At 35.9% G+C, this 27,274-nt stretch overlaps 2 protein-coding genes across 2 annotated transcripts; one reads left to right on the top strand and one right to left on the bottom strand.

The window, feature by feature from the left end:
• Window positions 1-1,953: 1,953 nt before the first annotated feature.
• On the bottom strand, window positions 1,954-3,687 carry LOC103966321 (trihelix transcription factor GT-3b). Its single transcript, XM_009379475.3, has 2 exons — window positions 2,992-3,687; window positions 1,954-2,670 (listed from the first exon to the last, which is right to left on the bottom strand). Exons 1-2 carry the CDS (start codon window positions 3,319-3,321, stop codon window positions 2,134-2,136), a joined length of 867 nt encoding a protein of 288 aa, XP_009377750.1. The 5' UTR covers window positions 3,322-3,687; the 3' UTR covers window positions 1,954-2,133.
• Window positions 3,688-15,818: 12,131 nt separating this feature from the next.
• Window positions 15,819-21,963, top strand: LOC103966323 (calcium-dependent protein kinase 13). The gene is made up of 7 exons (XM_009379476.3): window positions 15,819-16,781; window positions 18,134-18,277; window positions 18,393-18,545; window positions 18,974-19,089; window positions 19,182-19,349; window positions 21,103-21,333; window positions 21,457-21,963. Exons 1-7 carry the CDS (start codon window positions 16,160-16,162, stop codon window positions 21,604-21,606), a joined length of 1,584 nt encoding a protein of 527 aa, XP_009377751.1. The 5' UTR covers window positions 15,819-16,159; the 3' UTR covers window positions 21,607-21,963.
• Window positions 21,964-27,274: the final 5,311 nt, after the last annotated feature.

Here is a 27,274-nt window from a genome sequence, read left to right as displayed (position 1 = left end):
TATTTGGCACACCAAATTATTTGGCACAAAAGGCTATATACCCACACACACGTACGCACATACATTATTATTATATATGTGTATACACACAGACACACATACGCGTCGGTGAAAAATACAAAAGTCATGACTTGTAACATATGTGACAGCTAGAGATAGAGAAGCAGAGAGCCAGTGAGAGGGAAAAACACGGTAACCGTACGTTTGAAAATAGCTGGACCTCAATTGAAAAGATTCAATATGAAACTTGGAGATGAAGATTGTTATTAGCATTATTTGATATGTCCCCAAACCGACAAGCCTACTGACTAACGCTTTTGTTTGCTGCTATAGCAGATGGAAGAATCTAGGTTATGACACATCGCACATGACTAGTTCTTGTATTTGCTGTAAAATTTGCAGTGGGAGCTTGGACCTTGAATTGCAAGAGGAATATTTGGAGCAATTACATTTGCAAACAACGTTATTCCGAGAATTCTTCAATTACGTTCGCAAACCACGTTATTCCGAGAATTCTTAGATAGTTTATTTGTTGGGGTAGTGATTTTAGCATTCTCAGTTTAACTTATGGCAGTCAGAATGTGACAAAGAAACGTAGGGATTCCCCAAATTGCAGTGAAATGGTTGTTTCGCTAACAAAAAATTAAATGATTATAGAGTAGCTGGCTTCCGTTGAATTTGTATTACAAGACAAAGTGGGGCATTGTCATGGAATGTAAGATGTCAAAGTAGGGATTTATAAATAGTTTAAATTCGAATCGACAGCCCATCTGATATGTACCGCGCGTATATATTTAATTTGTAGCTAAAGTTGAAATACATGTATAGATTTGTTAGCTTGAAACCGAGCGGTGTAAACCGTGTAAAACGCCAGAACATAGAATGTCAAAAAGGAACCAAAGCTTGAGAATCTCTTAAAAGGGTCTTGGAAATGTGTCTTGGAGTTTCACACTCGTGTGTATACTTTTTAAGAGAAGTAAAACTTTCAGAGACATATAGCTATATATCATTTGTCATTATGTTTATATATGTTATCACGTTATCTATTACATTTCATGAGATATAAACGGAATTTCTCATCACATTTCATGAGATATAAGCAGGATCGCCACACGTACAACACCACATGAAAAAAAGAAGATAATAACCATGATTATGAACACCGTCAAACTGAAACTACTACGTTAAGATCATACAAAATTGCTCCACTTATACCCCACGAGAAATTCCCAATATGCTCGAGAAAGTCTACTGAAGAAAAAGCACATTCCAGGTTGGAAGTACGATTATGCAACATGATTGAGAACTTAACAAAGAGAAATGTGACGTAAATAAAAAATGACTAGAATGATACAATAATAACAACATAATATGCAAAATTGTCTAAAATAGCTAGAACATTATACAGTCGCATTAGATCATGTATTAATACATTAAAATCTTCATAACTCATCCACCGTAGCCCCACCTGCATATGTATATGCAGACTACAGTACTTGAATATATCACAAAACAGGGATGGAGGAAACAAAACTATACCTCTCAATACAATTTCAAACGCAGCATAATTCATGCAGATGATATCTAGATGTTTCGATTTTCCACATGGAATGCGTTTTTCTTCAGCCACTACACATGCTACATGCACGTGACAAACCTATAAATATAAGAACCGGATATATTTCATGCACGCATCTACCCTTACTACAATTAGAAGCAGTAGGACTCAGTGACTTGCATGATTGAAATTTCAACTTCGCGTGCTTCCTGCTAATGTTGAAAACTACAATTCTTCAATCTTCATGCATGTAGAAATCAAATAATCCAAGAATTTTACTTGTTCGGATTGTTTGTATTCTCTAAGTGAAAGTTTTAAGCATGCACTTGGGGGGAAAGTTAACAGCTGTGCATTAAAGATCACAATTACTAGGGTAAAACATAAAATTATATATGGAAACAAAAGAATGGATATTATGCAATAAATTGAAAAGACTCAGTGGGCAAAACAGAAGAAGATGGACCAGTATATCGTCGAAATGGACATGTCCAAAATGATCAGTTCAGTTTCTAGCTAATTGAGAATTAATTAATAAACAAACCTAGCTCTCAAACCATGTCTTGAGATAACGCTTGCTACATATCCTCTCTTCTAAGCTTGTTTAGCAAAGCAGTAATAAGAGCATCCCTTTTCTCAGCCCTAGCCTCCTCCCTCATCCTCCTTTGCTCCTCCCTCTCCCTCCATCTCGTCTCCATCATTATCCTCTCGTTCTCTAATGCTTCCATCTTCTGCCTCCACTCCATCTCCTTCAACCGCCTCTCATTCTCCCTCGCTTGAAACTCCTCTCTCCATTGCATCTCCATTTGCATTTGTTGCTTCATGAACTCTTCCAATATCTCCCTTACATTATTTCCGCTTGCGCTGCTGCTTCCTATATTGCTCATCTTCATCTTCTTCTTCTTGTTCTTCCCCGTGCTTCCCTTATTCTCTGCCTCGCTATCCTCGTTATCTTCCTCGTCGTCTGAAGAAAGCGTTTTCTTCTTCGACCCACTTGCAGCTCCGCTTTCTTCTGCCCACAGCATTCTCTGCATCCGTGCAGCGAAAATCTCTTGTAGCTCGTTGTAAAACGGGAATTGCTGCCTCATAGCTTCCGGCTCCATTGTCTCAAAACCCTAAATAATCATAAAGCAAGAAATAAATACCTACATAAGAGTACTGTATATTTATCAAACACATGAAGGGTATGTGTTGAAGATTTGCAACATGCTTGTATCTCAGCTTATAAAGAACATTCACTCCTACACCTAGGGTCTTCAGTTTGATTCTCCTTAAGTCTTGAAGATATGGGTTGAGGAAATAAGGAAAAGCAAATCCTTAAATGAATCAGTGTGTTCTTCAAAGTGTATGTTGATTAGATGGAAGATTAATTAGTTTGATTAGATTGGTTTAACTTTATTAATCTAGTATTCATTTGGGTTTAATAACATGTTTACCTTGTAACGAGTAACGAGGTTTTTCCACTTGCACTTGCACTGTTCGGCGCTGCGATGGTGACCTTTTTCCTTCATCTTCGTAGAAATCACTTCCCACAGAAGCTTGTTTCTCTTCGTCTCCATGAAAGTCTGATCTAGCTCGGCTCTGATCAGAAGCAAGTCCTTCGTCTCCTGAACGCTCCATTGAGGGAACCTATCACTCGTGTCCACGTGTACAGTCACAGTACTAAGATGTTGCTGCTGAAGCTGCTGCTGTTGTTGTTGTTGAAGCTGAAGCTGCTGATGGTGTTGCTGCTGATGACGTTGATAATGATGAGGATGATGTTCCATGACCACAAACGCAATCTTAAAAAACAAAAGTGCTTTCGTGAAGATTAAGCTTTTGGGGTTCGGAAAAGCCGATGGGATTCAAAGAAAGAGAAGGATAAAGCTTTGATTATATGAAGGATGGTGTGAATGGAAGGTGTGAATCCATAAGGACGAAAAAAAAAGAGAGAGAGAATTTGATCATCTCTTCCTGTAATCGCTTCAAAGAAAGCGTAGTTTAATTATTCTTCGTTCAGATTTGATAGATTTCTGAAAAAAAATGAATTAAAACAAAAAGAAAGTAAGAAAGACAAGGAAGGAAGGAAGGAAAAGAAAATCTTTATTGCTTCTTGCTGTTGAGCTTCTCATCTGTCTACGCGGAAACTCATTGCCCTTTTCCGTTTCTCTCTCTACTTTCTCTCTCTATTTCTTGTTTTTGTGTACATACGTGATCCCATTTGTTCCCATTGCGTTTACGTGTCGTCAGGCTTACGAGAAAAGTCTTATTCTATGAGAGAGATTTTGAATGGGAACAAAATACGGAATAGTATATAAATAGTATGATTTGTGTGTTCAAAAGTTAATAATTTAAAAAAAAAATTCACCATTTATATAAAAAGAAATAATGTACCACCCGTGTTATGATCATAATGAAAATTTTCAAATTCTTTGCACCCTATTTTTTGTTGAATCTTGCACTCCAAGCCTTTTAGTTATTTTAATTTCATTTTTTTTTAGCTCTTCAAGCTTCTGGTATTTGCTTTTTGTTGCGTGTGAAGGTGACAACAAAGATAAGGGGAGGCTTCCAGATACTGTGTGTGTCGCAAACTCGCAAGGCGGCAAAGGGCCTTGATTTGCAAGCTTTTGCATGAACTTTTAAATCTAAAGGTGCAAAAGGCTTTTATGTATATCTTGATCGGACTTTCTTTTTGTGATGTTGTATTTTCATGTTAATATGCTGAGTTTTACCAAAAAGAAACGGCTTTAAAGAAAGAAAAAAAAGTGTATGAGAAGTTCAAAGTTATTTAGTTGAATAGTTAGAACGCTTATACCCATGTACTCTTGAAACGTTGTCTTTCTTATTATTTTCATAAAAAAAGAGTGAGCTTTCGATGTATAATTACTAATTAGCATCAATTGTTTTGGGGGTTTTCTTTGATAAGTGAAACAAATCCAATTTATGTAAACTACTCCTAGTCCCCGTGGCGGATTTAGGAAAGAGCTATATAGAAGCATATTTGCTCATCACCTTCAACTACAGTATATGCTTAACATACACATAATTATATGTCACGTGTCCTTTTATCTAATCTCACTGTTTTAAAAATCCCCGCCTAGTGCTGCCAAGCGCCATCTAGGCGCTAGGCGGTTGGCTAATGCCCTGATTAATCCCTAGGCTTTTGAAAATTAAGAAGGGGCACCTAGCTAGACCTTCTTAGGTGTCCGCCTAGGCACCCGCTTGGCCCGCCTAGGTTGCGTTTCTTACTTAGATAGAAAATTGTTAACTTTCATTTTGCATTTTATTTTTATTCAATAAATTAAAAGAGACTTGTTGAATACTTGGATAAACACTCATTATATGCATTTGGTCCCCATATTTTAATATGTTATAATGCTTTAATCTATAAGGCATTTTAGTTTTCAATTTATATATCCCAATGTAATTATGTATTTGTATAAAATAAGCAGTTATTTATACAATATATGATAAATTTACTTAATCCGTCTAGGCAGGGGGCTTAGCCGCCTGGACGTTAGGCTCCAGCCCATCGCCTAGACACTTGATCCCTACCCACTGGCCGACTAGCACTTTGGTCATTTTTTTTCAAAATTGAAAAAGTAACATTGAATGTGAAAGTGAATTAGAGTTAAGTGAAAGAACACGTAACATATGATTAGGTGTATGATAAGCATACACCATAATTATAGCAGTGAGCAAATACTCCGGAGCTATTTGAGGGATTTGGATCCTCTCCCAAGCTAATGGAGAGGATCCTCCTCATCAATCATCCTTGACCGTTGGATTTTTATCCAACGGCTACAATCATTATAACTTTAAAAGGACCCCCCCTGTTTGTAGCCGTTGGATAAAAATCCAACGGCCAATGATAATTGATGAGGAGGATCCTCTCCATTAGCTTAGGAGAGGATCCAAGTCCCTATGTGAGCCATTGCACAGGGCCGAACTGAGGAGGCCGCCAAAGTTTTTTGCACCTCATAATATATGATTTATCCAATAATAAAAATAGAATATTTGATTAATTCTCTCACATAATCCTATAATCATATTCCTATTCTAAGAAAATCTCGAAATAAGTGAGATCACTAATTATTTGGAGTGAGAGATGCTAACAATTTCGATTGAAGTCCGTATAATTTATGTTTTTACTGGTTTTATGAATTTGACAATTGTCTCTTAATTGATAATTAGTTCTTAGTTTTAAAAGTTTATGTTAGTTTTAGTAATTAAATTTTCTTATTGAATATTTGTACGATGTTTAAAAAAAAAAAAATAGTAACTGTTTCTATCAAATGCAAAATAGTATTTGACAACTTGATACTACGTTTTTCTTTTTACTTGTAAATTAGAGGCTTTAAGTTATATTTTCATTAAAAATATGTTCAAATTAAATTATTATGACTCACCTATCTCATGTTCCATAGTGTGATTATGTGATTGGTACGTATTAGTATTTTCTTGAAAAACTATCAAGAGGGCTCTATTTATAATTTTTGCACATATATAGCTGCTAAAGGACTTGGATCCTCTCCTGAGCCCAGGAGAGGATCCTTCTAACCAAATGACTTGGATCGTTGGATGAAAATCTAATGGCTATAAACAGGGGGATCCCTTTGGTCAGGAGGATCCTCTCCTTGGGCTCATGAGAGGATCCAAATCCTGCTAAATTCTCATAAATGGTATTGACTACTTTTATAAATCAATTTATAAGCTTTTTGTATATATTTTTGTAATTTTTCAATTATGTACAACTATTTTAAAAGAAATTTATTATTATTAGGAAAGGATAGTTCAAAAGTATTAAAATAATTTAGGAGATGATGAAATTTCAAATCCGAAACATATGGCAGAATCTCAACAAGCAACACACTGTCCACTAAAATATATGTACAATTTTGATTATAAAAAGGATTTCATTTTTCCAACTATATAATAATAGCATAAAGTTGGAAAAAAAAAATTTACTATCCTTTTCCAAAAGAAAATTTTACTCTCTCGACACTCTTTGTGGGCCGTTATTATTTTAATCAGCTACGCGTTATTCTGCAATGTCTCGTGTGTCGACCCCTACCACCTCCTTCCACGTGGCCTGCATGCAGATATGATAAACGAGAATACCTTGGACCCACCAGTCTCTTGGTTCACACCTGTGGCTGCTGTGGCCCAGCACGCCACGTCATATTCTTGGTCGGTAAGATTACCAAAATGGTCATGGACACTTGGCGCAGAAGTGGAGGGATGGGCGGACCGACTTACGTGGATTTTGTGGAATTTCACAAGTTTGAATTGGGAGGTAAAAGTGGTAAAACGTCGTTTGTCGAAGGAGATGGTGTTGTAAATGTGTATTTCTATGGTGAGACCAGGGTGAAGCCAATTTCTTCGCGGTGACCTCAAAGGTACCTTAATCAAGTTTAATTTGTCATCAAACCTAATTTTACCTAATTTGTTTAATTTTTATGAGTCGAGAGGATCAGTTAATGTTCTCTTTGTCATATTATTTCGTAAGTATGAGATGTTGAAGGACGTTAATAATTTTCTCATTGAAACTTTCTCTCTTAACTTTTCCAATTTTCTTTCTCATCATGCATATTTCAAGATGACATGAGACTTCTATTTTATAGTTCACCCTTTAAAGATTGCCAAAAATATTGGAAATATAAGTATTTAACATTTATCTAATAAATAGACGAACTATATATTCTTCAGTTAAACACTTAAAATTGACAACTTTAATTGACAATTACACGATTTCTTATTAGGTAAGTCTTTGCAGAGTTGATCTTTAAAAGTGGACTAGAAAACATTTTAAACCATTGTGCAACATTAAAAGACGAGAATAAAAACCTAAATGGTGGAAACAAAAGGTTTGCTAAGAAGATCGGTAACATCCCCGCAAATACCAGTAATTGATTAGTAATTTTCTCATACTTTATATATTCTCAAATCTAGAAGTCCGATGTTTAAGATTTTCCCACAAAACAATTGTAAAGAAAATTAACTTGGTTGACACACTTCACCTACTATATTACATAATAGTGGAAAATGAAACGAAAATTAACAAAAGATTGACAATATTTTCAGTTTTTTTTTCTTTTAGCAAACGTCAATATTTGTAGTTGGAAATTGAAACGACTTTGACTAAAGCAAATCGTGCTAAATATATAATTTTACTCTTTCAAATTCAAAGTTTTTAATTCAAAATTCCAAGACTTGTGCTGGGTTGAAAATATATATTATAAGTGGTGAAGGTGAACAAGTCAAATTCAAAGGGTGTGCGCCAAGAAACCGATGGTTGGCTTCCATGTATATTATCTGAAATGGGGAGCGCGACCTCGTGGGCTCAGTTGGTGTCGTCAAATTGTCCACCAAATTAAGCGTTGGTCGTGGTGTGCAGCACTGCAGGTGTGCATGCATGACACGCAGTGAAAAACTAATCAAAGATATTGGCGTCAATTTGGTTTTCCGTACAGCAAGGACAAAAAAAAAAAAAAAAAATTTGGTTTTCATCCCTTTTTTTTATATTATATTGATTAAAATCTTATTATTTTTTTATTTTAGATCAATATCCTTCGACTTATTCCAAGTCATTATTTTAGTATTTAAAATATTACACATCATCCTAAATGAAATATCATCTCTTTGTACATTTAACGTAAAATAAACTATATGAGGAAGTTTTAAAAAAGGAAAATCCATTTGAACTCCTCCATTCTTCTTCTTCCCTTATGCACATCCGGAATCTACAACGCCCCAAACCCAATTTTCTCCATTTTTTCTCCATTCCTGAATTGATCCAATGCATATATGTTGAATAAAGCTATTGTGATTAAAATACAAATTAGCATCAATGGTTTTATCAGCTAGTGAGATTTGTGTGGGATAGGCAAGGCAGTGCAAGCATCACTTTCTCAAGGAATCTGGTTGATTCAAACATGCAAAGACTGTAGAGTGAGTGGGCTATGTGAAAAACGTACCATTCTAAAGTCATCTTCTTTTGTTCTTTATATATTTTCTTTTCCTTTTATTATTATATATTACTCTTGATTATTCAATATCTGGTTGGCTATACTTATATCCATTTGTACATCTTTAATCTGCATGTTTCGTTCAAATTTATCTATTGCTATAATATGTTTTGGTTGGTTCAAATTTGTTTTACATAAATATATGGGTGCAAAGTTTTTGGAGAATATTATGTAAAAGGGTTTTTAAGGTTGCTGCATTTTATGTACCCACATATGCATGTCTATAAAACAATGTGGTATGATGTACATTCTTTTCCTTGAGTTTTTAAATGAACCCATGAGTTTTCTTGTATGTACCCATATGCTATTTATATTATGGGTACATACATTATTTTTGGTATAAGTTCGTGGGTACGTTGCTTTTGTATGTATGAATTCATGACGTACATTATTTCCCTTAATACTACTCAATGAAATTCACAAATATGTGCAGTGTGCATGAATTTTTATTGTAGAAATTGTTTTTATTTTTATTTTAAATCTCATAATTCGTGAGATTTGTACATATATGATCCCATAAATTTTTGAATTTTAAAAATTTTAAATTTCTTTTAGAGTTGATCGATTGATTGAATCTCATAATACTAGGATTTTGAATTACATAAATTCTTGGATTTAAATCCCTTAAATGTTGGACTGCAATCAATATTTTAAATTACAGTTTTTTATTTAAGATATCAAAAATATGACATGGAAATATAGTAATACTAATTAAAATGCTGAGGTGTACAAAGTCAAAGGACTTTGATAAAAAAAAATAAAAAACAATAAGATTTCAATCTAACAATTGAGTCGATTAGGGACCGGAACAAAAATGACCCAAGAAAAAAAGTCCAATCCAAAGTATTACCCTGACCCGTTTAGAAACCCTCAAGAAAAAATTTGGTTGGTATTCACATTTGGATGATAATTTTCTTACGAGGGGATTCAAATAAATCGACGGTGTGAGTACCAAGTACATATGTGTGGTGAACCATTCATTTATTTGATACATTTAGATAACTAAACAATTTTCGATTAAAATAATTATTTTGTAAGAATAATCTTCAATTGAAGATTAAAAAATTAAAAGGTTCTGATTATAAAATTATAAGTGAGTGATGCAAGTAATATCCTACACATTTAAACATGAGACCTTACAAAATATGTGACAACCTCGTGCATCAACTTATTAACTTAGAAGATTAATACAAGCCACAAAAAACAAAGTTGTATAATGTATTTGGAATAATTGTATGGTAATCCAAGGTGTTTTCATTACGTTGTAAATAAAAATTATGATAATACATTTCATAGTTGGGTATTCGATAAGAGGAAAAAAAGGGAGAGATTTAAATAACCAGCCACGATAAAATTGATGTTGCTCGTTCTGTTTTGCTGAATTAGACATTTAGGTTTGGTTTTAGAGGGATTAGGTTTCATCTTAGGTTTATGTCCCCCCCTCCCCCCGGCGACTAGATGTACCCTTTTTTCGATATCAATAAAATTATCTTCGCACTGTCTAGGTTTTCTAAACAATAAAACACACACACACACACACACACTATGATGAACTTGTAAATGTTTTAAATTTATATATTCAGGCACAACACACACACACACTATGATGAACTTGTAAATGTTTTAAATTTATATATTCAGGCACAATAAGTTAACGACTCAAACTTGAGTTTTAGCATAAATTACATGACACAACACGACATGCACCCAAGTCTGATCGACTAGCGCCCTTCCATTTGTTTCCACTTGGGAAGGTTTTGCTTCTTTGAAAAAAAAAACACAAAATATGACGAATTAGCATACGCACAACATTAGAACTTTTACTTGGATTGATTACGATACTTTGATCTTAATCAATTCTACACTTTGACTTTATTGCTTCCTCAATTGACAAGGGATGGTGTATGGTACATCATTTTCTAAAATTACGTTTTTAACCTCTCATCATCCGAAAGTCCAATAGGCTTAAAAGTCCAATAGGTTTATAAGTCAAGCCAAAATATTTAGCTCTAAAGATGCAGAAGCTTATTATTATTTGAATTTTTCCATATCATTTGTGAAAATGGTAAATAGTTTTCATTGAATCAGAATGGTACAAGGAGATCCTAGCTAGTTTCTTGCTGTTAACCTTTAAGGAAATTATGTCTCGACATAATCATAGGCTAATCGTATCTCAACGTGACTCCTCAAGTTGTATCCACTCCCAACTTGCCAAGCAGGGTTGCGAAAGTAGCCTTTCCTAATGGCTTTGTAAACAGGTCAGCCAAGTTCCAGCTTGTTGGTGTGGAGGTAGTGGAAATTAAACTTGATGTGAGATGTTGTTGTATTAGATGGAAGTCACGCTCTATGTGCTTCGTTCTCTCATGAAAAACAGGGTTCTTCACAATATGTAAAGAAGGTTGGTTGTCACAATGCAAAGTCGCTGCTTCAAGATGTTTAACTCATAACTCCTTAAGTATGTATTGAAGACATATGAGTTCACAACGTATATTTGACATGGCTCGGTCCTCCGCTTCAGCGGAGAAGCATGCAACAGTACTTTGTTTTTTGGATTTCGGTAGCAACAGTACTTTTTTTGGCTTTCGGTCCCAAAAAATCTACAGTAGCCCGTAACCGATCATCTAATGATAGGACAAGTAACCCATTGTGAGTCGCAAAACGCCTTCAACTTGATATCATTTTGCGATGGAAAAAAACAAACCAGGACCCGGTGATCCCTTGAAAAAACAAGTCATAGGCAAATCGTATATATCTGAACAATCATTGTTATCAAATTTTCTTTTTCACCACAAAATAAGGTGCGGATTCTTGTGGTACAAGTACAACCCTAGATATGGTTTTCAACTGTTTTGTGCATATTTGATGTGTTCCATCAAAAAAAGTAAGCCTCAACCCAGTTTTATTTTCACATTGTTAAGTCTAAAAGTCATTAGAGAAATAGAAATGATTTTCACACATTTCTTTATTTTTTGCAATATTTATGTCCGTTGATTTTTCTTAAACTCATCCGATTCAATACTCAAAGTGTGGCATTTGACCATGGTGAACTGAGCGACTATGACACAATGCACTATGTTTCTGTACACTCACATAACAACACTTAGGTAGGGAGCATATGGATTGCATTTGTTATGGCATAACCTTAGGAACCTTTTTTCTCTTCTTTTCTTACCTATGCTTTTTTCGCGTAATTGATGTACAACATGAAATCGGTGTTGTGGACACTAGAGTTCACATGAAATAAGAGAGAAGTGAAGTGATGGTTCATATGCACCGATGCACTCCATGAAAGTTATTTTCCATGACATTGGACATAATATAAGTTTGGGGTGTTTTGATATAGGCGCCTAATTTTTTTAATTTTTTAGACTAAACATACACTCCTTTTGAATTTGATCAAACATTTTTCTAAAATTTTGGTTATTAATTTCAGTTTTTCACATAAGTTCAATTTTATTTAGAATTTTAGTTTTTCACGACTTTTCCTGGACATTTCGTTTTTTTTTTCTTTTCCTCTTATCCCTATATTTATGCATTTATTATCCATCTCTATGCATTTTTTTTTTATTGTTTGTTATAATTTGACTTTTTTTTTTTGTGAATATAGTAGAATATTTATAAAAAAAATTGTCAGATTTTATTATTTAGAAGACCCAACACATAATAAAGATTTGTTTGATTATATGGCTACGTCTAGTTACCTATAATATGGACACATTTAGTTTTATAGTGGATTTGATTTTTTGTAGTTGTTGGTACATTTGGAATGTAAATGTACCAAAAGGGTTATCTAATAGAGACATTTGGTTTTGTGGTAAATTTGTGATTTTTTGTTCATGTGGTCTTTTGGTACATTTGGAATCTAAACGTACCAAAAAGGTTACCTGACAATGGGCACATTTGGTTTTATGGTACATTTGAAATTTTGAAACATTTGGCTTCTCTGTACATTTGAAATATAAACGTACCAAAAGGGTTACATAACAATGGGTACATTTGGTTTTATGGTATATTTGAATTTTTGGTACATTTGAATCCTAAACGTAACAAAAGTCGATACTTTTGTTCTCAAATGTACCATAAGTTTTAAGTATATTTTTTATATATCTATATGTGAAAATATATGTATTGAAGACTTTTTATTGAGACATTTTTAATAGAAATAGAATTTTTCTTTTTCTTTTTAAACACTGATAACAAGGTAATGAGGAATTAGTAATTAATTTTTTATTTTATTTTATTAAAAACATATCATTTAATGCATAGAAGGGGATTGACAAAATTAAATTCTTATATTATAGGCAATTAGTTGCTAAGCTACCTTATGCCTCTATATAAATGCATTTAAATTAATGACATGAAAATTAAATAAATAAAAAATTATTGAGGCGGTAATTGATCAAAACACCTTAATCAAATCTTTAAAAGGGATGAATATTTAATCTAACAACTATAAAAAAAGATGTAGGATATTCTAATTTTCCCTATAAATTTATGCCTTCTACGCATTCAAATATTAGTTACCTCTCCACTCTTTGATAAAAACTTAGTTGAAAACATTGTGCATGCATCTGTCTTCACTGACAAGTTAATTACGTAAATATTGATATTTGACATAGGATTTCTTCCATTTCTGATCATATTACATAGATATTTTATGAGTTTCCTTGGAGATATTTTTTTAAGGGTATCATTTACGTTTATGATTAACTGTTGTACATGTACATATATAATAATTTTTTTTCATGGAAAAATGCGTCAAATGACAAGACTTCGAGAGTAATTAACCACGAGTCGAATGAGTTTTTCTTAATTTTTAGCTGCAATAATGCATTGTGTACATCCTTGGTGACATTGCATGTTGCCTTTGTTCAACTTCACAGAAGCCCTCGTGCCTTGCTTTTCCAGTCAACAAAGAATTTTGGCAACACCACAAAGTTGATCGAGTTTTCTGTTGTAAGTAGTCCAAGTCATTAGGGAAACTGCATAAAGATCGAGTTTTCTACTGGGGAACTTCCCTGTAAACTTAAAAGGAATGACCATGGTGATTTGACCTACTAAAGCACATGCCGCACACTATGTTGTTGCATCCTTACACAACAATATTTAGGTACGGTGTAGAGGCTGCATTTGTCATGTTATAGCATTTTCTTTTCTTTTCTTACATATGTTTTTTTTCACGTAACTGAGAAATGGCACGAAGTAAGTGTTATGAGCATGAGATAGCGTGTGAAGAGAAAGATGAGCAAAGTGATGGTGGGCTGATATGTATACACCGACTGCACAATTCGTCTAAAATTTAGTTGAAAAATGTTGAGGTACAATTCACACGAGCAGTGCATGCAATCAAGACAGCTCAATTTTTCTTCCATTGAACTATTTAGAAGAGGGATTTGACTTCTAAAGATTGAGAAGGACTTAAGTTTCATGTTATCTGTTTTTTTTTCAACTACATTATGTGCTTTCTGTGACATTTGAATGATGTTTTTGTTCCAACGTTAATTACAGAAGCACTTATGTCATAATCGCTTTTCCTCCTCACTCACCACACTCAATAATCCTGTTTGGTTTATAATTATCTTTGAACAAATAATTACCAGCAATTTCAGTGAAAATCAAAGTTGGAAAATGTAACCTTGTTTTATACAACATATTGGACCCAGTAATTCACATAAAGCCCATAACATTCAAACTATTCATTGAACATCATTGATTTAAGCCCCCACAAATCAAGTTCTTCTTCTGGGGAAGCAAGAAGCAAGAAGCAATAAGCAATAAGCACTAAGCAATAATTGGAAGCAAAAGCAGAAAAAAAAAAGTTGAAAGCTGGTTGGTAGAGTGTCAAATGAGATCCACTCAAAGGGAGAGAGACAACAAGGTCCCCTTTAATCTCTAATTTACAGACAACAAGTAGCATCTTCTCTTCTTAATTCTCGCACTCACTTTCTTTTGTGTTTGGCTTTTTCTCAGGCTGCTCCAATTATTCTCCTTTAAACACTCAAAAACTTTGTTATTAAAATCTGAACCACCACACTTCCATTCTGTTTACAATAAAACTCAATACACTTGTAGTTCAAATGCTTAAAAACATTTACAGCCGCGTTCGAAGTCCTATGTTCAAATTTTATTTTCCTTACTACCGCTTGTATCAAAACCAAAAACGTATGTTGTATAAGGTGAGAGAACAAAACTCCTACGAAACACTTGAAGTAGTTAGTTCACTTTTTTACATCTTTTTTGCAATAACTGATCACGTTATCAACATGTAACAGGTAGCAAGAAATGTAATATTCAATTGAGCACTTTAAAATTCTTTCTTATTCTACTCTACAGAAAACAAAAAAAATAAGAAACCCAAAAGATCACTCTTGTTTGTACATTTTGAGAAGAACATCATAAGAGTGTGGAGGGAATAGGGTCGAGATATTACACAAAAAGATCAAAATTTGAGAATTGATATAGAAATGCAAATTAATAAATTAATTAAGGCAGCATAATCAATAGCCAAAAGTTGAGGGGCACAGAAATAAGGTTGATTATTTAAATTGTAATTAACCCTATCAAATTGTCTGTTCTCTGGCTCTACCGTGCCACCTAGCCATAGGTGTTGGGTTAAATATAACAAAAATTAATTAAATTCCAGACCAAGTAAATCAACAACTATAGACGACACTCTAGAGAGCGCTAAAAGTCCACAAGCTAAAAAATGGTTTAATTTTTTTAAAAATTTATCTCTAATTGAATATTGGATTATAATTTTATGAAGCTCACCAGCATTATTTGGCCAAATGGACTTCAGGGAGGCCAAATGTAGTCCCCCTCTTAGCCTTTTTTACGGATTGAGCTACTTAGTTGCAATATTTTGTCCAAAATCAACAATTAGATTTGAAAATATCCAAATATAGTTTAATTAAATTAACTAATAAATGTCAAGTAAACTAAAACTAATAAATTATTAAAGAGGTTATGTTTAGTCTCTTTAGTTAGAGATGGTAATGAGTATGGCTTGACATTATTTATTTAAAAATAATATTTTGTAAGGCTATAATTCTAGACGGAGTTATGTTTAACCATTTCGATTAGAGATGATCTCAACGATCAAAATATGGAGACAAATTTATAAATCAGTGCAATCATATAGCGTTACGGTCTACCAACAGAAAAATATTCAAACGCTACATGTTATATATCATAAAACTTGTTACATGTAAGTCATTGAGGAACTTTGTCTTCTTCGTTGTTCCCACACTCTCCGTCCCGTTCCCGACCGTTTAAACCCTCATGCTTGATTAGCCGACAAAAATCGCAGAACCAAGGAAGAACGGAAAATATTCTCCAAACATTTAATATTTAAACTCATAAAATAAATAAATCTCCAAAAAACTATCACTCTCCTCACTTCTTCTCACTCTACAGCAACGGTCCACCGTACACCGTCACTCCCACTTTTTGTAGACCAATTTCTCTCTCTCTCTCTCTAAACTCGCTTTGATTTCACACTTAGGGTTTCGGCATTATCATGTGAAACCCTAGCTCGCCCAGGGCTAGTTAGGGTTTTGGCGAGATCCGTGCAGAGCTACCGACAGAGGGCGTTGCAATGGGAAATTGCTGCAGATCTCCGGCCGCTGTCGCCAGAGAGGACGTGAAATCGAACTTTTCCGGGCACGATCACGGCCGGAGGGACTCCAACGCCGGGAAGAAGGCTCCGACGACGGTGTTGACTGGCGTGCCGAAGGAGAATATAGAGGAGAAGTATTTGGTGGATCGGGAGCTCGGCCGGGGGGAGTTCGGCGTTACTTACCTCTGTATTGACCGCCATAGTCGTGAGCTCTTGGCCTGCAAGAGCATTTCGAAGCGGAAGCTCAGGACTGCCGTGGACGTCGAGGATGTGCGGCGCGAGGTGGCGATAATGCAGCACTTGCCGAAGAATTCGAGCATTGTGAGCTTGAAGGAGGCTTGCGAGGACGAGAACGCCGTGCATTTGGTGATGGAGTTGTGCGAGGGCGGTGAGCTCTTTGATCGGATTGTGGCGAGGGGGCATTATACGGAGCGGGCTGCGGCGGCCGTAACCAGGACCATTGTTGAGGTTGTGCAGCTCTGCCACAAGCATGGAGTGATTCATAGGGACTTGAAGCCAGAGAACTTTTTGTTCGCCAACAAGAAGGAGAATTCGCCTCTCAAGGCCATTGATTTCGGCTTGTCTATATTCTTCAAACCAGGTACGCTTCCAATTTCGAATTTAGGGGTTTTGAAATTATGATGCTAAGCTTCAAATTGAAGTATTCACTGATATATATATATATATATATAGTATCTTCCTCGAATGTTTTGATTGTGACTACGCTTGCGATTTCGTTGGCTTATTATAACTGGTTAATGAATTCTATGGTATTTATCTTCAATGAATTGCCTGCTATGTAGAATGTAGTGCGATTCGTAATGCTTGGACTGAGTTTGACCATAATTTATAGTAGTTAGCCAGTAGTGCACTTGCATTTTTGTTGTTTATTCAGTTGTCCAATACTATGCACAAGTGACTGCCTATTCGGCTCTTAGTTAAAATAGTTACATTTCAAATTTGACATTGTTAAGTTACTATCGAAGGTTTAAATGTGTAGCGAAGCATTCATTTCAGCTTTGCACAAGTTAAAGTTACAATATATGAACTACGATGAGCTTTATTTGTTACTTTGATATGCGATTTTAAAGGGTTGATATGTGAAAAAATGTATTGGCTGGGTTTGCTGTAATGCACCAGGGAATTAAATGAATGACTCTAACTTAAAACAAAGTATGGGAGTTTAAGAGATGAAGACTTTGATAATTAACTTAATAAGGGTCTAATGATAAACTTGTAATCTTGTTATCCCAGTTTCATATTAGAAAAGTTGCATTGTTGTTGCCATCAATGTTCGCTCTTATGTTTTACACTTGTGTCTGGACTTGTCACACACTTACATCCTTTCCCAAGATTGTTTTTCTCTTTGATGCTTGAATCTTGTAGATTCCTTGTGAGTGTCAGCAAATAATGCTAAACAAACCTTAGGTATCTGAGGTTGGAGGTTAAAGTTCTCTTTTGAAATGAGTTAGGAAAAAATCTGATCTCACTCCTTCATTCAAGTAATGACAAAGCTTGAAATAGTTCTTCAAATAGCTGCCAACAGAGTAAGCAGGTTAATAGCGTTAAACAGACATTGAATGAAATAAGTTTTTTCAGAGGCAGAACATGAGGGTTTGAAGAAATGGATACTCAAGAACCAGAACATGGGTATTCGAAGAAATAAATTTTTCTTTTTCTGATATGAAATAAAGACTTTATAAAGTGGAAAAAGCTATGAGTTACAACAATAACATCTAACTGTGAACAAGAAGTCCAAATAAGTAGATTTCTCCTAATGCCTATTGGGTGTGGTAAGCAGGAAATTCCCAAGTATTGTTACTGTTATTGGTAACTACAACATTGCAAGCATGAATTTCTGCTGTTTTTTCTAAATTATGCTAATTGAGGTACATTTTCTTGTCATATGCATGGATGTTGCTATCTTCTTATTAACTTCTACAAAAAATTTAGGTGAGAGGTTCTCAGAAATTGTTGGAAGTCCATACTACATGGCTCCTGAGGTGCTCAAGAGGAATTACGGGCCAGAAATAGATATATGGAGTGCAGGAGTTATACTGTATATTTTGTTGTGTGGGGTGCCCCCTTTTTGGGCTGGTAATTATATCTTCCATTTACTCTCTCTTTCTCTCCAATATCTTCCTCACCCCCTTGAGGAGGGGAGTTTGTTCCGTAAAGAGCTTTGCATTTTACATTGTGTACTTCTATGCAGAGTCTGAACAAGGGGTTGCACAGGCAATTCTACGTGGGCTGATAGATTTCAAGCGTGATCCATGGCCCAATATTTCGGAGAGTGCCAAGAGTTTAGTTAGGCAAATGTTGGAGCCAGACCCAAAGCTACGATTGACTGCGAAGCAAGTTCTTGGTATTGCATCTTTTGTGATATTCATATACTTTGCGATAGGGATCCATTGAACAATTTTAATGTGGAAATTGAGCAAGCTCTCTTGTTTATATTATGAAGAGTTTACGCTGTTAAAAAGGTTAATGTATTCTTCATATGATTTGAAATATATATCAAGTATTGCATTTAACAAAACTCTAGATAGGTATCTTGGTACATGAGAACGAAATTTTGACATGCGTAAACAATGCAATGGTGTGGACGGCTACATTTCTGATCTTTAAGGATGACAATATGCCAGTCTCCAAATGGAGGAAAGCTTATGTTTTCCCCTAGATTCCCACTGAAGTACTAATTTTGTATTGTTTGTCCTGTATAGGAAGAACGTATAGTTGTGTCTTGCTTGCTTTAAGTTAGTACCTAATGTGTCATACTTTCTCCTTTTTCAGAGCATCCTTGGCTCCAAAATGCTAAGAAAGCACCGAACATTCCCCTTGGAGATGTTGTCAAGTCAAGGCTCAAGCAGTTTTCAATGATGAACAGATTCAAAAGAAAGGCCTTGAGGGTTGGTTGACTGCTCTTACAAACTTTCTAATATGTTTGGTGTATTGTACTATGTTTCAATGCAAGTACTAATTTATGTGGAACTTCAAACAGGTTATTGCAGATTTCTTTTCCGTTGATGAAGTTGAAGACAGTAAGGAGATGTTTAAGAAGATAGACACTGATAATGATGGAATTGTTTCAATTGAAGAATTGAAATCTGGACTTCGGAATTTTGGATCCCAGCTTGCCGATTCTGACATTCAGTTGCTTATTGAAGCAGTGAGTATTGCTTCATTGTTAACTCTTATCAAAATTAGATCTAGTATGCATTAAGCAATTAAGTTATATATTGATAATATGATATTGAGCTTTACATGGTTCTCGCTTTGTTAATAGACCAATACTTATCCTCCAATCCATTCTGTTCAAAGGGATTAATCTTATATTAATTAGACATGTTCTTAGGGTGGTGGTGTTAAAGCAAATACGCATTAGTTAGATTTAGATACAACATTTGTTAGGTATCAAATATCTGCGCCTAATGCTTAAATTTTTTGGGTTAGATATTCATTTATTACGTATTTAACAAATTCAACCAATGCACTTTATAAGATCAAACAAATTTTTCCTCTAGTCCCGTGTACAGTAGGAAACAATACTGTAAAGATGCATTCTAAGGAAGGCCAAATTGGGTAAATGATCCCTGTGGTCGTAAGGTATTCGGAAGATAGGCCTTGTGCTAAAAAAACTCGGATTTAAACCCCTGTGGTGTACTCCGTTAGCAAATTTAGTCCAAAAGTGATTTTTCCGTTAACCATCTGTTAATACATGGGTAAAATTGTACTTTCACATGTAAACCCTATTATTAACCCTATTAATAAAAAAATAAAATAAAAAAATAAAAAATAAAAAATAAAAAAAAACCAACCAAACAAAACAAACCCAGAACCTCCCTCGTGACCCACTTCTCCATCTCCTCCCTCTTCACCTCCCATCCCTTCTCTCTCCCCAAACTCAGAACCTTACCAAGGAAATTTCAGTATAAACTGACCAACCAGTAATGTAGATCAGGTGCTTTGCATTAGTAATTGCATCAAAGATGTCTTCCCAGCATCTGCGGGGCTCATAACGTTTGCCTCCGGCAAGAGGAATTTTAGGAATAAATTTATCTGGGATATGAGCATCTTGGTAAAGGGAAACCTTACACCCTTGTCTCTGTGAGAAAAATGTAAACGGAACTGCAGGAAACTTAGTATACCCTTGTCTCTATGGACAGTGATCATACGAAGGTGGGTTGGGGGTGAAGAGGAAGGAGTGGGTTTGGGGAGAGAGAATGGATGGGAGGTGAAGAGGGAGGAGATGGAGAAGTGGGTCACGGGGGGGGAGGTTCTGGGTTTGTGGTTTTTTTTATTTTTTATTTTTAAATAGGGTAAATAATAGGGTTTACACGTCAAAGTACAATTTTACCTATGTATTAACAGATAGTTAACATAAAAGTCACTTTTGGACTAAATTTGCTAATGGAGTACACCACAGGGGTTTAAATCCGAGTTTTTTTAGCACGGGGGCTATCTTCCGAATACCTTATGACCACAGGGATCATTTATCCGATTTGGCCTTCTAAGGAATATGACTAAGTCATCTGTAGGTCCAAATTGTAAGATTATTCCTTCGTGGAGATTTGTACTGCTGTACTAGATACATTCTTCCCCATTTGGGCCCAGACTTCTAAACCCAAATATTTTTCACTTTGAATGCAAATTTTATGTTTTGATGGAAAAGGTAATGTAGGTGTAGGGAAAAGGAACAATCGGTGAAGCTGATGAAAAAGCATACATATCTTGTTGTAACTTATGGATTTTCTGTTTTCATGTCGTGTTTGGTAGTTTACCACTGACTTTGTGTCATTGATTCTCAATGACCTTTGTTCCTGCAGCATGGTCACTTTTTCGAAATTACTGAATGAGAAACATAATTTCCATAGGTATATCAGTATTTTCTGGTTTTAATTTGATTAGTTTGTTGGTAACAGGTTGATACTAATGGGAAGGGTACTCTGGACTGTGGAGAATTTATTGCCGTTACCCTCCACCTACAGAGAATGGCAAATGATGAGCATCTTCACAAGGCATTTTCCTACTTTGATAAGAATAACAACGGCTATATTGAACCAGACGAGCTCAGGGATGCATTGATGGAAGATGGGGCGGATGATTGTACAGATGTAGCAAATGACATATTCCAAGAAGTGGACACAGACAAGGTGAGGACTCGAGGAGCAATTGCATCTTACACTCTTACTATGACATTGCGATGACGAACTTTTTTTTTTTTTTTTTTCCCCAACTTGTGATGACAAACTGATGTTATTGTTTTGTTGATGCAGGATGGGCGTATCAGCTATGAAGAATTTGTCGCCATGATGAAAACCGGGACAGATTGGAGAAAGGCTTCTCGTCATTACTCAAGAGGGAGATTCAACAGTCTAAGCATAAAGCTGATGAAGGATGGTTCCATAAATTTGGGGAATGAGTGAAAGCATAGACAAGTTTGGTAATTGGATTGTTGATGCAAAAGAAGTAATTCGGTCTTTTCAACACATCAGCGAAGTCATTCGGTCTTTTCGGCACATCAGCTTCTTTGCTTTCATTTGTGGTTATTGTAAGGGTCCCTTGATTGAGACGGGGCTCCTTTTTGCTTGGGTGCCATACAAGTTGGATCATGGAGGGGGGATGGGTACGTTCGTTTGTCCCTGCAATCGTCTAATGGTGTAAAAACACAGTACCTCGTAGCAACGACACAGCATGTATGTATGGTTTTTCTCTGTTAATCTTGTACGCTCCAACGTTTTGTAGCTGTATTTTGCTTGATCATATTGGATTGAACTACATCAGCGTGCGTTTTCTGGACAACACGAGTACCTCATTGTTTGGCTAAAAGGCCTTCCCAATTAAATCCATTTCTCCAAGGACTAGCTGAATAAAGTCACAACTCAACGAAATCCTAAACCTCGGAATTTCCTTTCATTTATAAGCACTAATCCGTAATCGGGTGACTTGCTGAATAAGTCATGTTTACCTTCGCTTTTACGGAATACTGAAAACTTGTTTGGTAACTATTTTTATATTTTCAAACAAATGGGATCTAAAATTAAAATCAAGCCCAAATTTAAAACCTCTTCATTCCCAAATTCCATGCTAGTAACGTCAGAAAGCGTGCATCGCACTTCAATCCTGGCTTGAACACGGTTGCTTGACTTTCATGTTCGACCATGGATACAGCCCGAGCCTCGAGACCCTCATACCACCCTTGGGACGTACCTGAACGAGAGTCAAACCTTTTCTGGTTACTAAAATGTAGCGTTTTAAAATAGTTAGAAATGATCAAACTTGGAAGTTTAAAATTAACGTGAGGGCATAACGGGTAAAGAAATGGATTCTTGATGAGTTATTTCTTCAATAATTAGAACACCATCCGCAGCGAAGACCTATCGCTCACAATTAAAGAAGAATATCAAGACCTCTCACTCTCATGTGTTAAATTAAGAGTTGAAGTCCTCATATTCTGTTGGCCCACCTATGTTTTCATTTTCGTATTGTTAGTTTGCATTAAAATTCTAATTCTTATTTTGATTCTGATTATGAATAAGTAAACATGTGATTATCATTTATTTAGTTGTTGACTTGTTATTGGGCTTCTAGCCTCACATTTTACCTAAACAAAGAAAAAACTTATTCAAAGCATTTACCATTGCCAGTCTTCACATTGCCTTAATTTATGTTAGTATTCTCTCTATTTTTTATTATTTTTAATCAGGAATCCGATTATCCGTAAAAGAGAAGTGGGTTGTGATTGCAAGCCCATGCCCGAGCCAATTAGACAAGCATAATAAGGCTTTGTGCAGACTCTACTTTTCCAATGTAACAAGAAAATGGCATCGAAGTGATCGGCCTGAACCGAGTGGTAGAAGCCATTCCTCCTAATGACTTCTTGATCCAATCCCAGGGAACAGATTGCAAAACATTAACTAGTAAAATTTGTCTGTTGCCTGTTGATGTTAATATGTTGTTATTATCTTTTTTTTCTTTTCCCTTCTTTGTTTTTTTTTGTCAGTTGAACAGTTTCATATGCTTTTCTACGTATAATAAATAGTATTTTGTTGCAGTCCTATCAGATTAGAAATATGATTGTGTAAATCCTAGTATATCTAGGAGTATCTTGTAGTTACATATTAGAAGTTAATTACCTATTAAGAGATGTAATCCTATAAGGGTAAGGATTCTACCCTTCGTACTACTATAAATAAAGACATAAGGGGGTGATACAATACACACCTCAGAATTAAATCTCCCTCTCTCTCTCTTGTTGCCGCCGGCCCCCTCTCTCTCTATTCCTTAGATCGCTCAGTTAATTAGGCCTACAACACGTTATTAAAACGCTCTTGCCAGAAACTAAGGAACTGAAGGATCGTAGGAGGAGGCTATCTTCCACATATTCAAGGGCTCTCAATTGTTTTTCTGCCAATCAGGTTCTTTTAAAATAAATTAAGATATTTGAAAAAACCTTGAAGCATGAAAACATTTCCCATGGTGCATGAACCCCCTATATTTATATTTTCCTTCCAATTATATATATCGTATATATGTTCATATATTTTGTCAATATATATAATTGTTCATGCATTACGTATATATGCTATGTGGAATTGTGAGTAAAAAGAATTGAAATTAATTTAGAAGCAATTAGGGTTTTTAACCCTAGAATTCGAAAAAAAAAAAAAAAAAAACCAAAATTGGGTACTTTTTTTTTAGCACCACCAAGCTAGCCTGAAGCCCACATTTGAAACCTAGCTGCGACTGGGGTTTCTTTGCACACCTGCATGCCCTTTAGGCCTGCAGCCATGATTATGGCTGATCCTAGTAGCCACCCGAGCCCATTAAACTTTATAGGGCCTTGCCTGACGCACGACACCCATGCCCACCATGTTTGGATCATGGTTTTTCGAACCCAATGGTAATTTTTGGCATTCTAATTTTTTTTGCTTCTACGATCGACCCCGAATGGTCTCAATCTATTGAATTAATTAAAGTGACTAGGAGTCCACTATACTGACAATTAATCCGAAATTATTGGCATGAAGCTCACTTTTTGGCATTAACGATTCAATAAATTATTTTGTCTCTTTGAATCGTTGACCATCTTTTGTAGTCCCATAGCACTCACACTTAGGTTCCTAAAGCAATCCACAAATCCACTACACTTTATTGTATATGGTATTATGTGTTCTTGCAGGTACCCCTATATGTATGAACTAAAACGTTCATAACTAAATCGAATTTGTAGTTTCGAATTTAGTGCCTTTGAAACCTGAAGTTTTCATTCAAAATTTACCACATGAAACCTGTAGCTTTCATGCATAAATTAAACCAATACATGTCTATAGAACCTCAAATATTCTACAATCTATGTATATGGCTTTCCATATGACTAACCACGTTTTGTTGTACTCTCTGTTTAGGGTCATGTCGAACTTGAACAAGTTCGATTTCACCGCTCTGGAAGTCTCCGGAAGAAATTACCTGAAGTGGGTTCAAGACGTGAAGCTTCATCTTACTGAAAAAGTCTTAGAGCTACCATTGAGGAACCAATTGACGATGCACCTGTCGACAAAGCTCAGAAAGCTACTGCTATGATCTTCATTCGAAGACACATCCATGATGCACTGTAGACTGAGTACCTCATAAAGGAGGATCCACGTACCCTCTGGCTCACCTTGGCAGATCGCTTTGATCATTAGAAAGACATTTTCTTGCCTGAAGTAAGTCACGATTGGCAGCATTTACGCTTCCAAGACTTTACGTCCGTGAATGAATACAAATATGAAGTTTGTAGAATCTGATCACTGCTTAAGTTCTGTAACAAGGACTTAACCAAATAGGATCTCTTGGAGAAGACTTATTCGACCTTCAATACCCTCAATATTGTCCTGTAGCAACAATATAGGGCACATAAGTTCACCAAATTTTTAGATTTGATATATCTTCTACTTCTTACTGAAAAGCAGAACCAGCTTTTGATGAATAATCATCAAGCTCGACCTACCAGCTTGAACACTGTGCCTAAAGCGCATGCGACAACTTTTAGCAGCCATAACCGACAGAGATCCTGTCGTGGCCATGGGAAAAGGCGAAGCCTCACCACGGGCCCAAGGTCCACCACACAGAGGCCCATCCAAGGGAGGAAATTTGGCCCAGAAACCCCAACCCCTTGCCCCGAAGGCCCCAAACTTCAAGAACAAAGAAAAATATACCGTTCAATCGGATTCCATTGAATTGGACATGTGTTACCGTTGTGGAACAAGAGATCATTGGTCACGTGTATGTCGAGCTACCCTCAAAGCCATTGCCAAGTATCATTCCCGTCGTGAGTCCAACTTTGTGCATGTAGAAATCCCCGAAGTGGCTACTACAACTCTGGGGGTTTCAAATTTTCAGGAGGTATCCGTTCCTATGGAAGAATAAATTTTAGACATGTTTTTAAGGTGTTTAACCCCTAGTGGCCGAACCCCCACCTAAATTTTCTAGGCTTGTGTTTTAATTTTGAACAATTTTAATATGGATATTATTTCTTTAATTGATTAATTGAATGAATGGAATTATATTTATGCATGTGACCGATTCAATTAATCTATTTCTAGGTATGACTAATGGGGAAGTTAGTTGTCTGGCTGATAGTGCAACTACACACACACCATATTGCATAAGAAATAGTATTTTACTAACTTCGTACCTAAGAATGCACCTCTGACAACCCTCTCAGACCCATCCAACCTGATATAAAGATACAGAAAGACCCGTATAATGTTGTCCAATGGTACTGAATTAACCATTAAGAGGCACCATATTCTCCACGTTCTGGAAAAACGTTGCTGATTTTAAAGATATTCGAGATAATCAATATCATGTTGAAACCACTGAAAATAATGGTTCTAAATTTCTTTGTATCACTTTTTACTAATATGGTCGGAAGCGTCTTCACGAGAAGCTAGAACATCTCCCGAGTAGGTTGTACATAACAACCATTTGAGCCGTAGAGACACACTATGTGGCCGGCCCTAGTGCTGGGTTCCAGAACACTTTGTTGCTTTGGCATGATCGAATGGGACACCTCGGACGAGATATGATGCGCTGTATCCTCAAAGCATCTCATAGGCATCACTTTAAATCTTATTCCAGCCATTCGCTTTGCAAAGCATGTTCATTGGGGAAATTAAACATTCAACCCTTAATTACAAAGATTATTCACGACCCTCTTAAATTTCATCAGAGGATTCAATGGGATATTTATGGACCTATCCAACCAACATACGGACCATTTAGATACTTTATGGTGTTGGTTGATGCATTGACATGATGATCACATGTCTGCTTATTGTCCACATGCAATACTGCATTTGCGAAACTTCGAGCACAAATTATTAAGCTTAGGGCTCACCACCCTGATTATCCGATCAAGTCAATTCGACTAGATAATGCTGGAGAGTTTACGTCACAGACCTTTGATGATTATTGCATGTCTATTGGGATTGAAATTGAACATCACGTACCCCATGTTTATACCCAAAACGACTTGGCAGAAATTTTCATAAAGCACCTTTAAACGATATCTCGGACTTTGGTTATGAGAACTAATTTGCTGGTACTTGCCTGGGGCCATGCAATATTACACGTAGCTATGTTAGTCCGCCTAAGGCCCACCGCTACCCAACCTCATTCACAGTTACAGTTGGTTACTGGATACGAGCTTGACGTCTCGCATTTACGTGTGTTTAGGTGCGCAGTCTATGTGCCAATAGCGCCGCCACTATGTACCAAATTGGGTCCTCAGAGAAAAATGGGAATTTATGTCAGTTATGGTTCGGCATCCATTATTTGCTACTTAGAGCCCTTGACAGGATATCTCTTTACCACATGTTTTGCAGATTATCACTTTGATAAGACAATCTTCCCGTTGTAAGGGGGAGATAAGATCATTAACGTTCCTGTAGAATGTCCTGAATTCTCGTGGATTACTCCCACTATGTCTCATTTAGATCCTCACACACCTCAGTTTGAAACTGAAGTGCGACGCATTATAGATCTTCAGAGCATTTCTCAAAGCATGCCGAATGCTTTTACTGATCTAGCAAAGGTGACGAGATCACA

This window comes from the organism of the source record quoted next, unplaced genomic scaffold, assembly GCF_019419815.1.
Source record: "Pyrus x bretschneideri cultivar Hongxiangsu unplaced genomic scaffold, Pyrus_bretschneideri_v1 Contig11, whole genome shotgun sequence".
Classification (NCBI taxonomy): Eukaryota; Viridiplantae; Streptophyta; class Magnoliopsida; order Rosales; family Rosaceae; genus Pyrus; species Pyrus x bretschneideri.
This window is presented reverse-complemented; position numbering and strand designations above follow the sequence as displayed.

Bases quoted from the DNA above. Each gene is read 5' to 3' on its own strand.
- LOC103966321 (XM_009379475.3), bottom strand. From the start codon at position 3,321: ATGGAACATCATCCTCATCATTATCAACGTCATCAGCAGCAACACCAT. The intron at 2,671-2,991 runs GTAAACATGTTA...ATGATTATTTAG, and splicing joins ACCTCGTTACTCGTTACAAG to GGTTTTGAGACAATGGAGCC.
- LOC103966323 (XM_009379476.3), top strand. From the start codon at position 16,160: ATGGGAAATTGCTGCAGATCTCCGGCCGCTGTCGCCAGAGAGGACGTG. The intron at 18,278-18,392 runs GTAATTATATCT...ACTTCTATGCAG, and splicing joins GGTGCCCCCTTTTTGGGCTG to AGTCTGAACAAGGGGTTGCA. The intron at 21,334-21,456 runs GTGAGGACTCGA...TTGTTGATGCAG, and splicing joins AAGAAGTGGACACAGACAAG to GATGGGCGTATCAGCTATGA.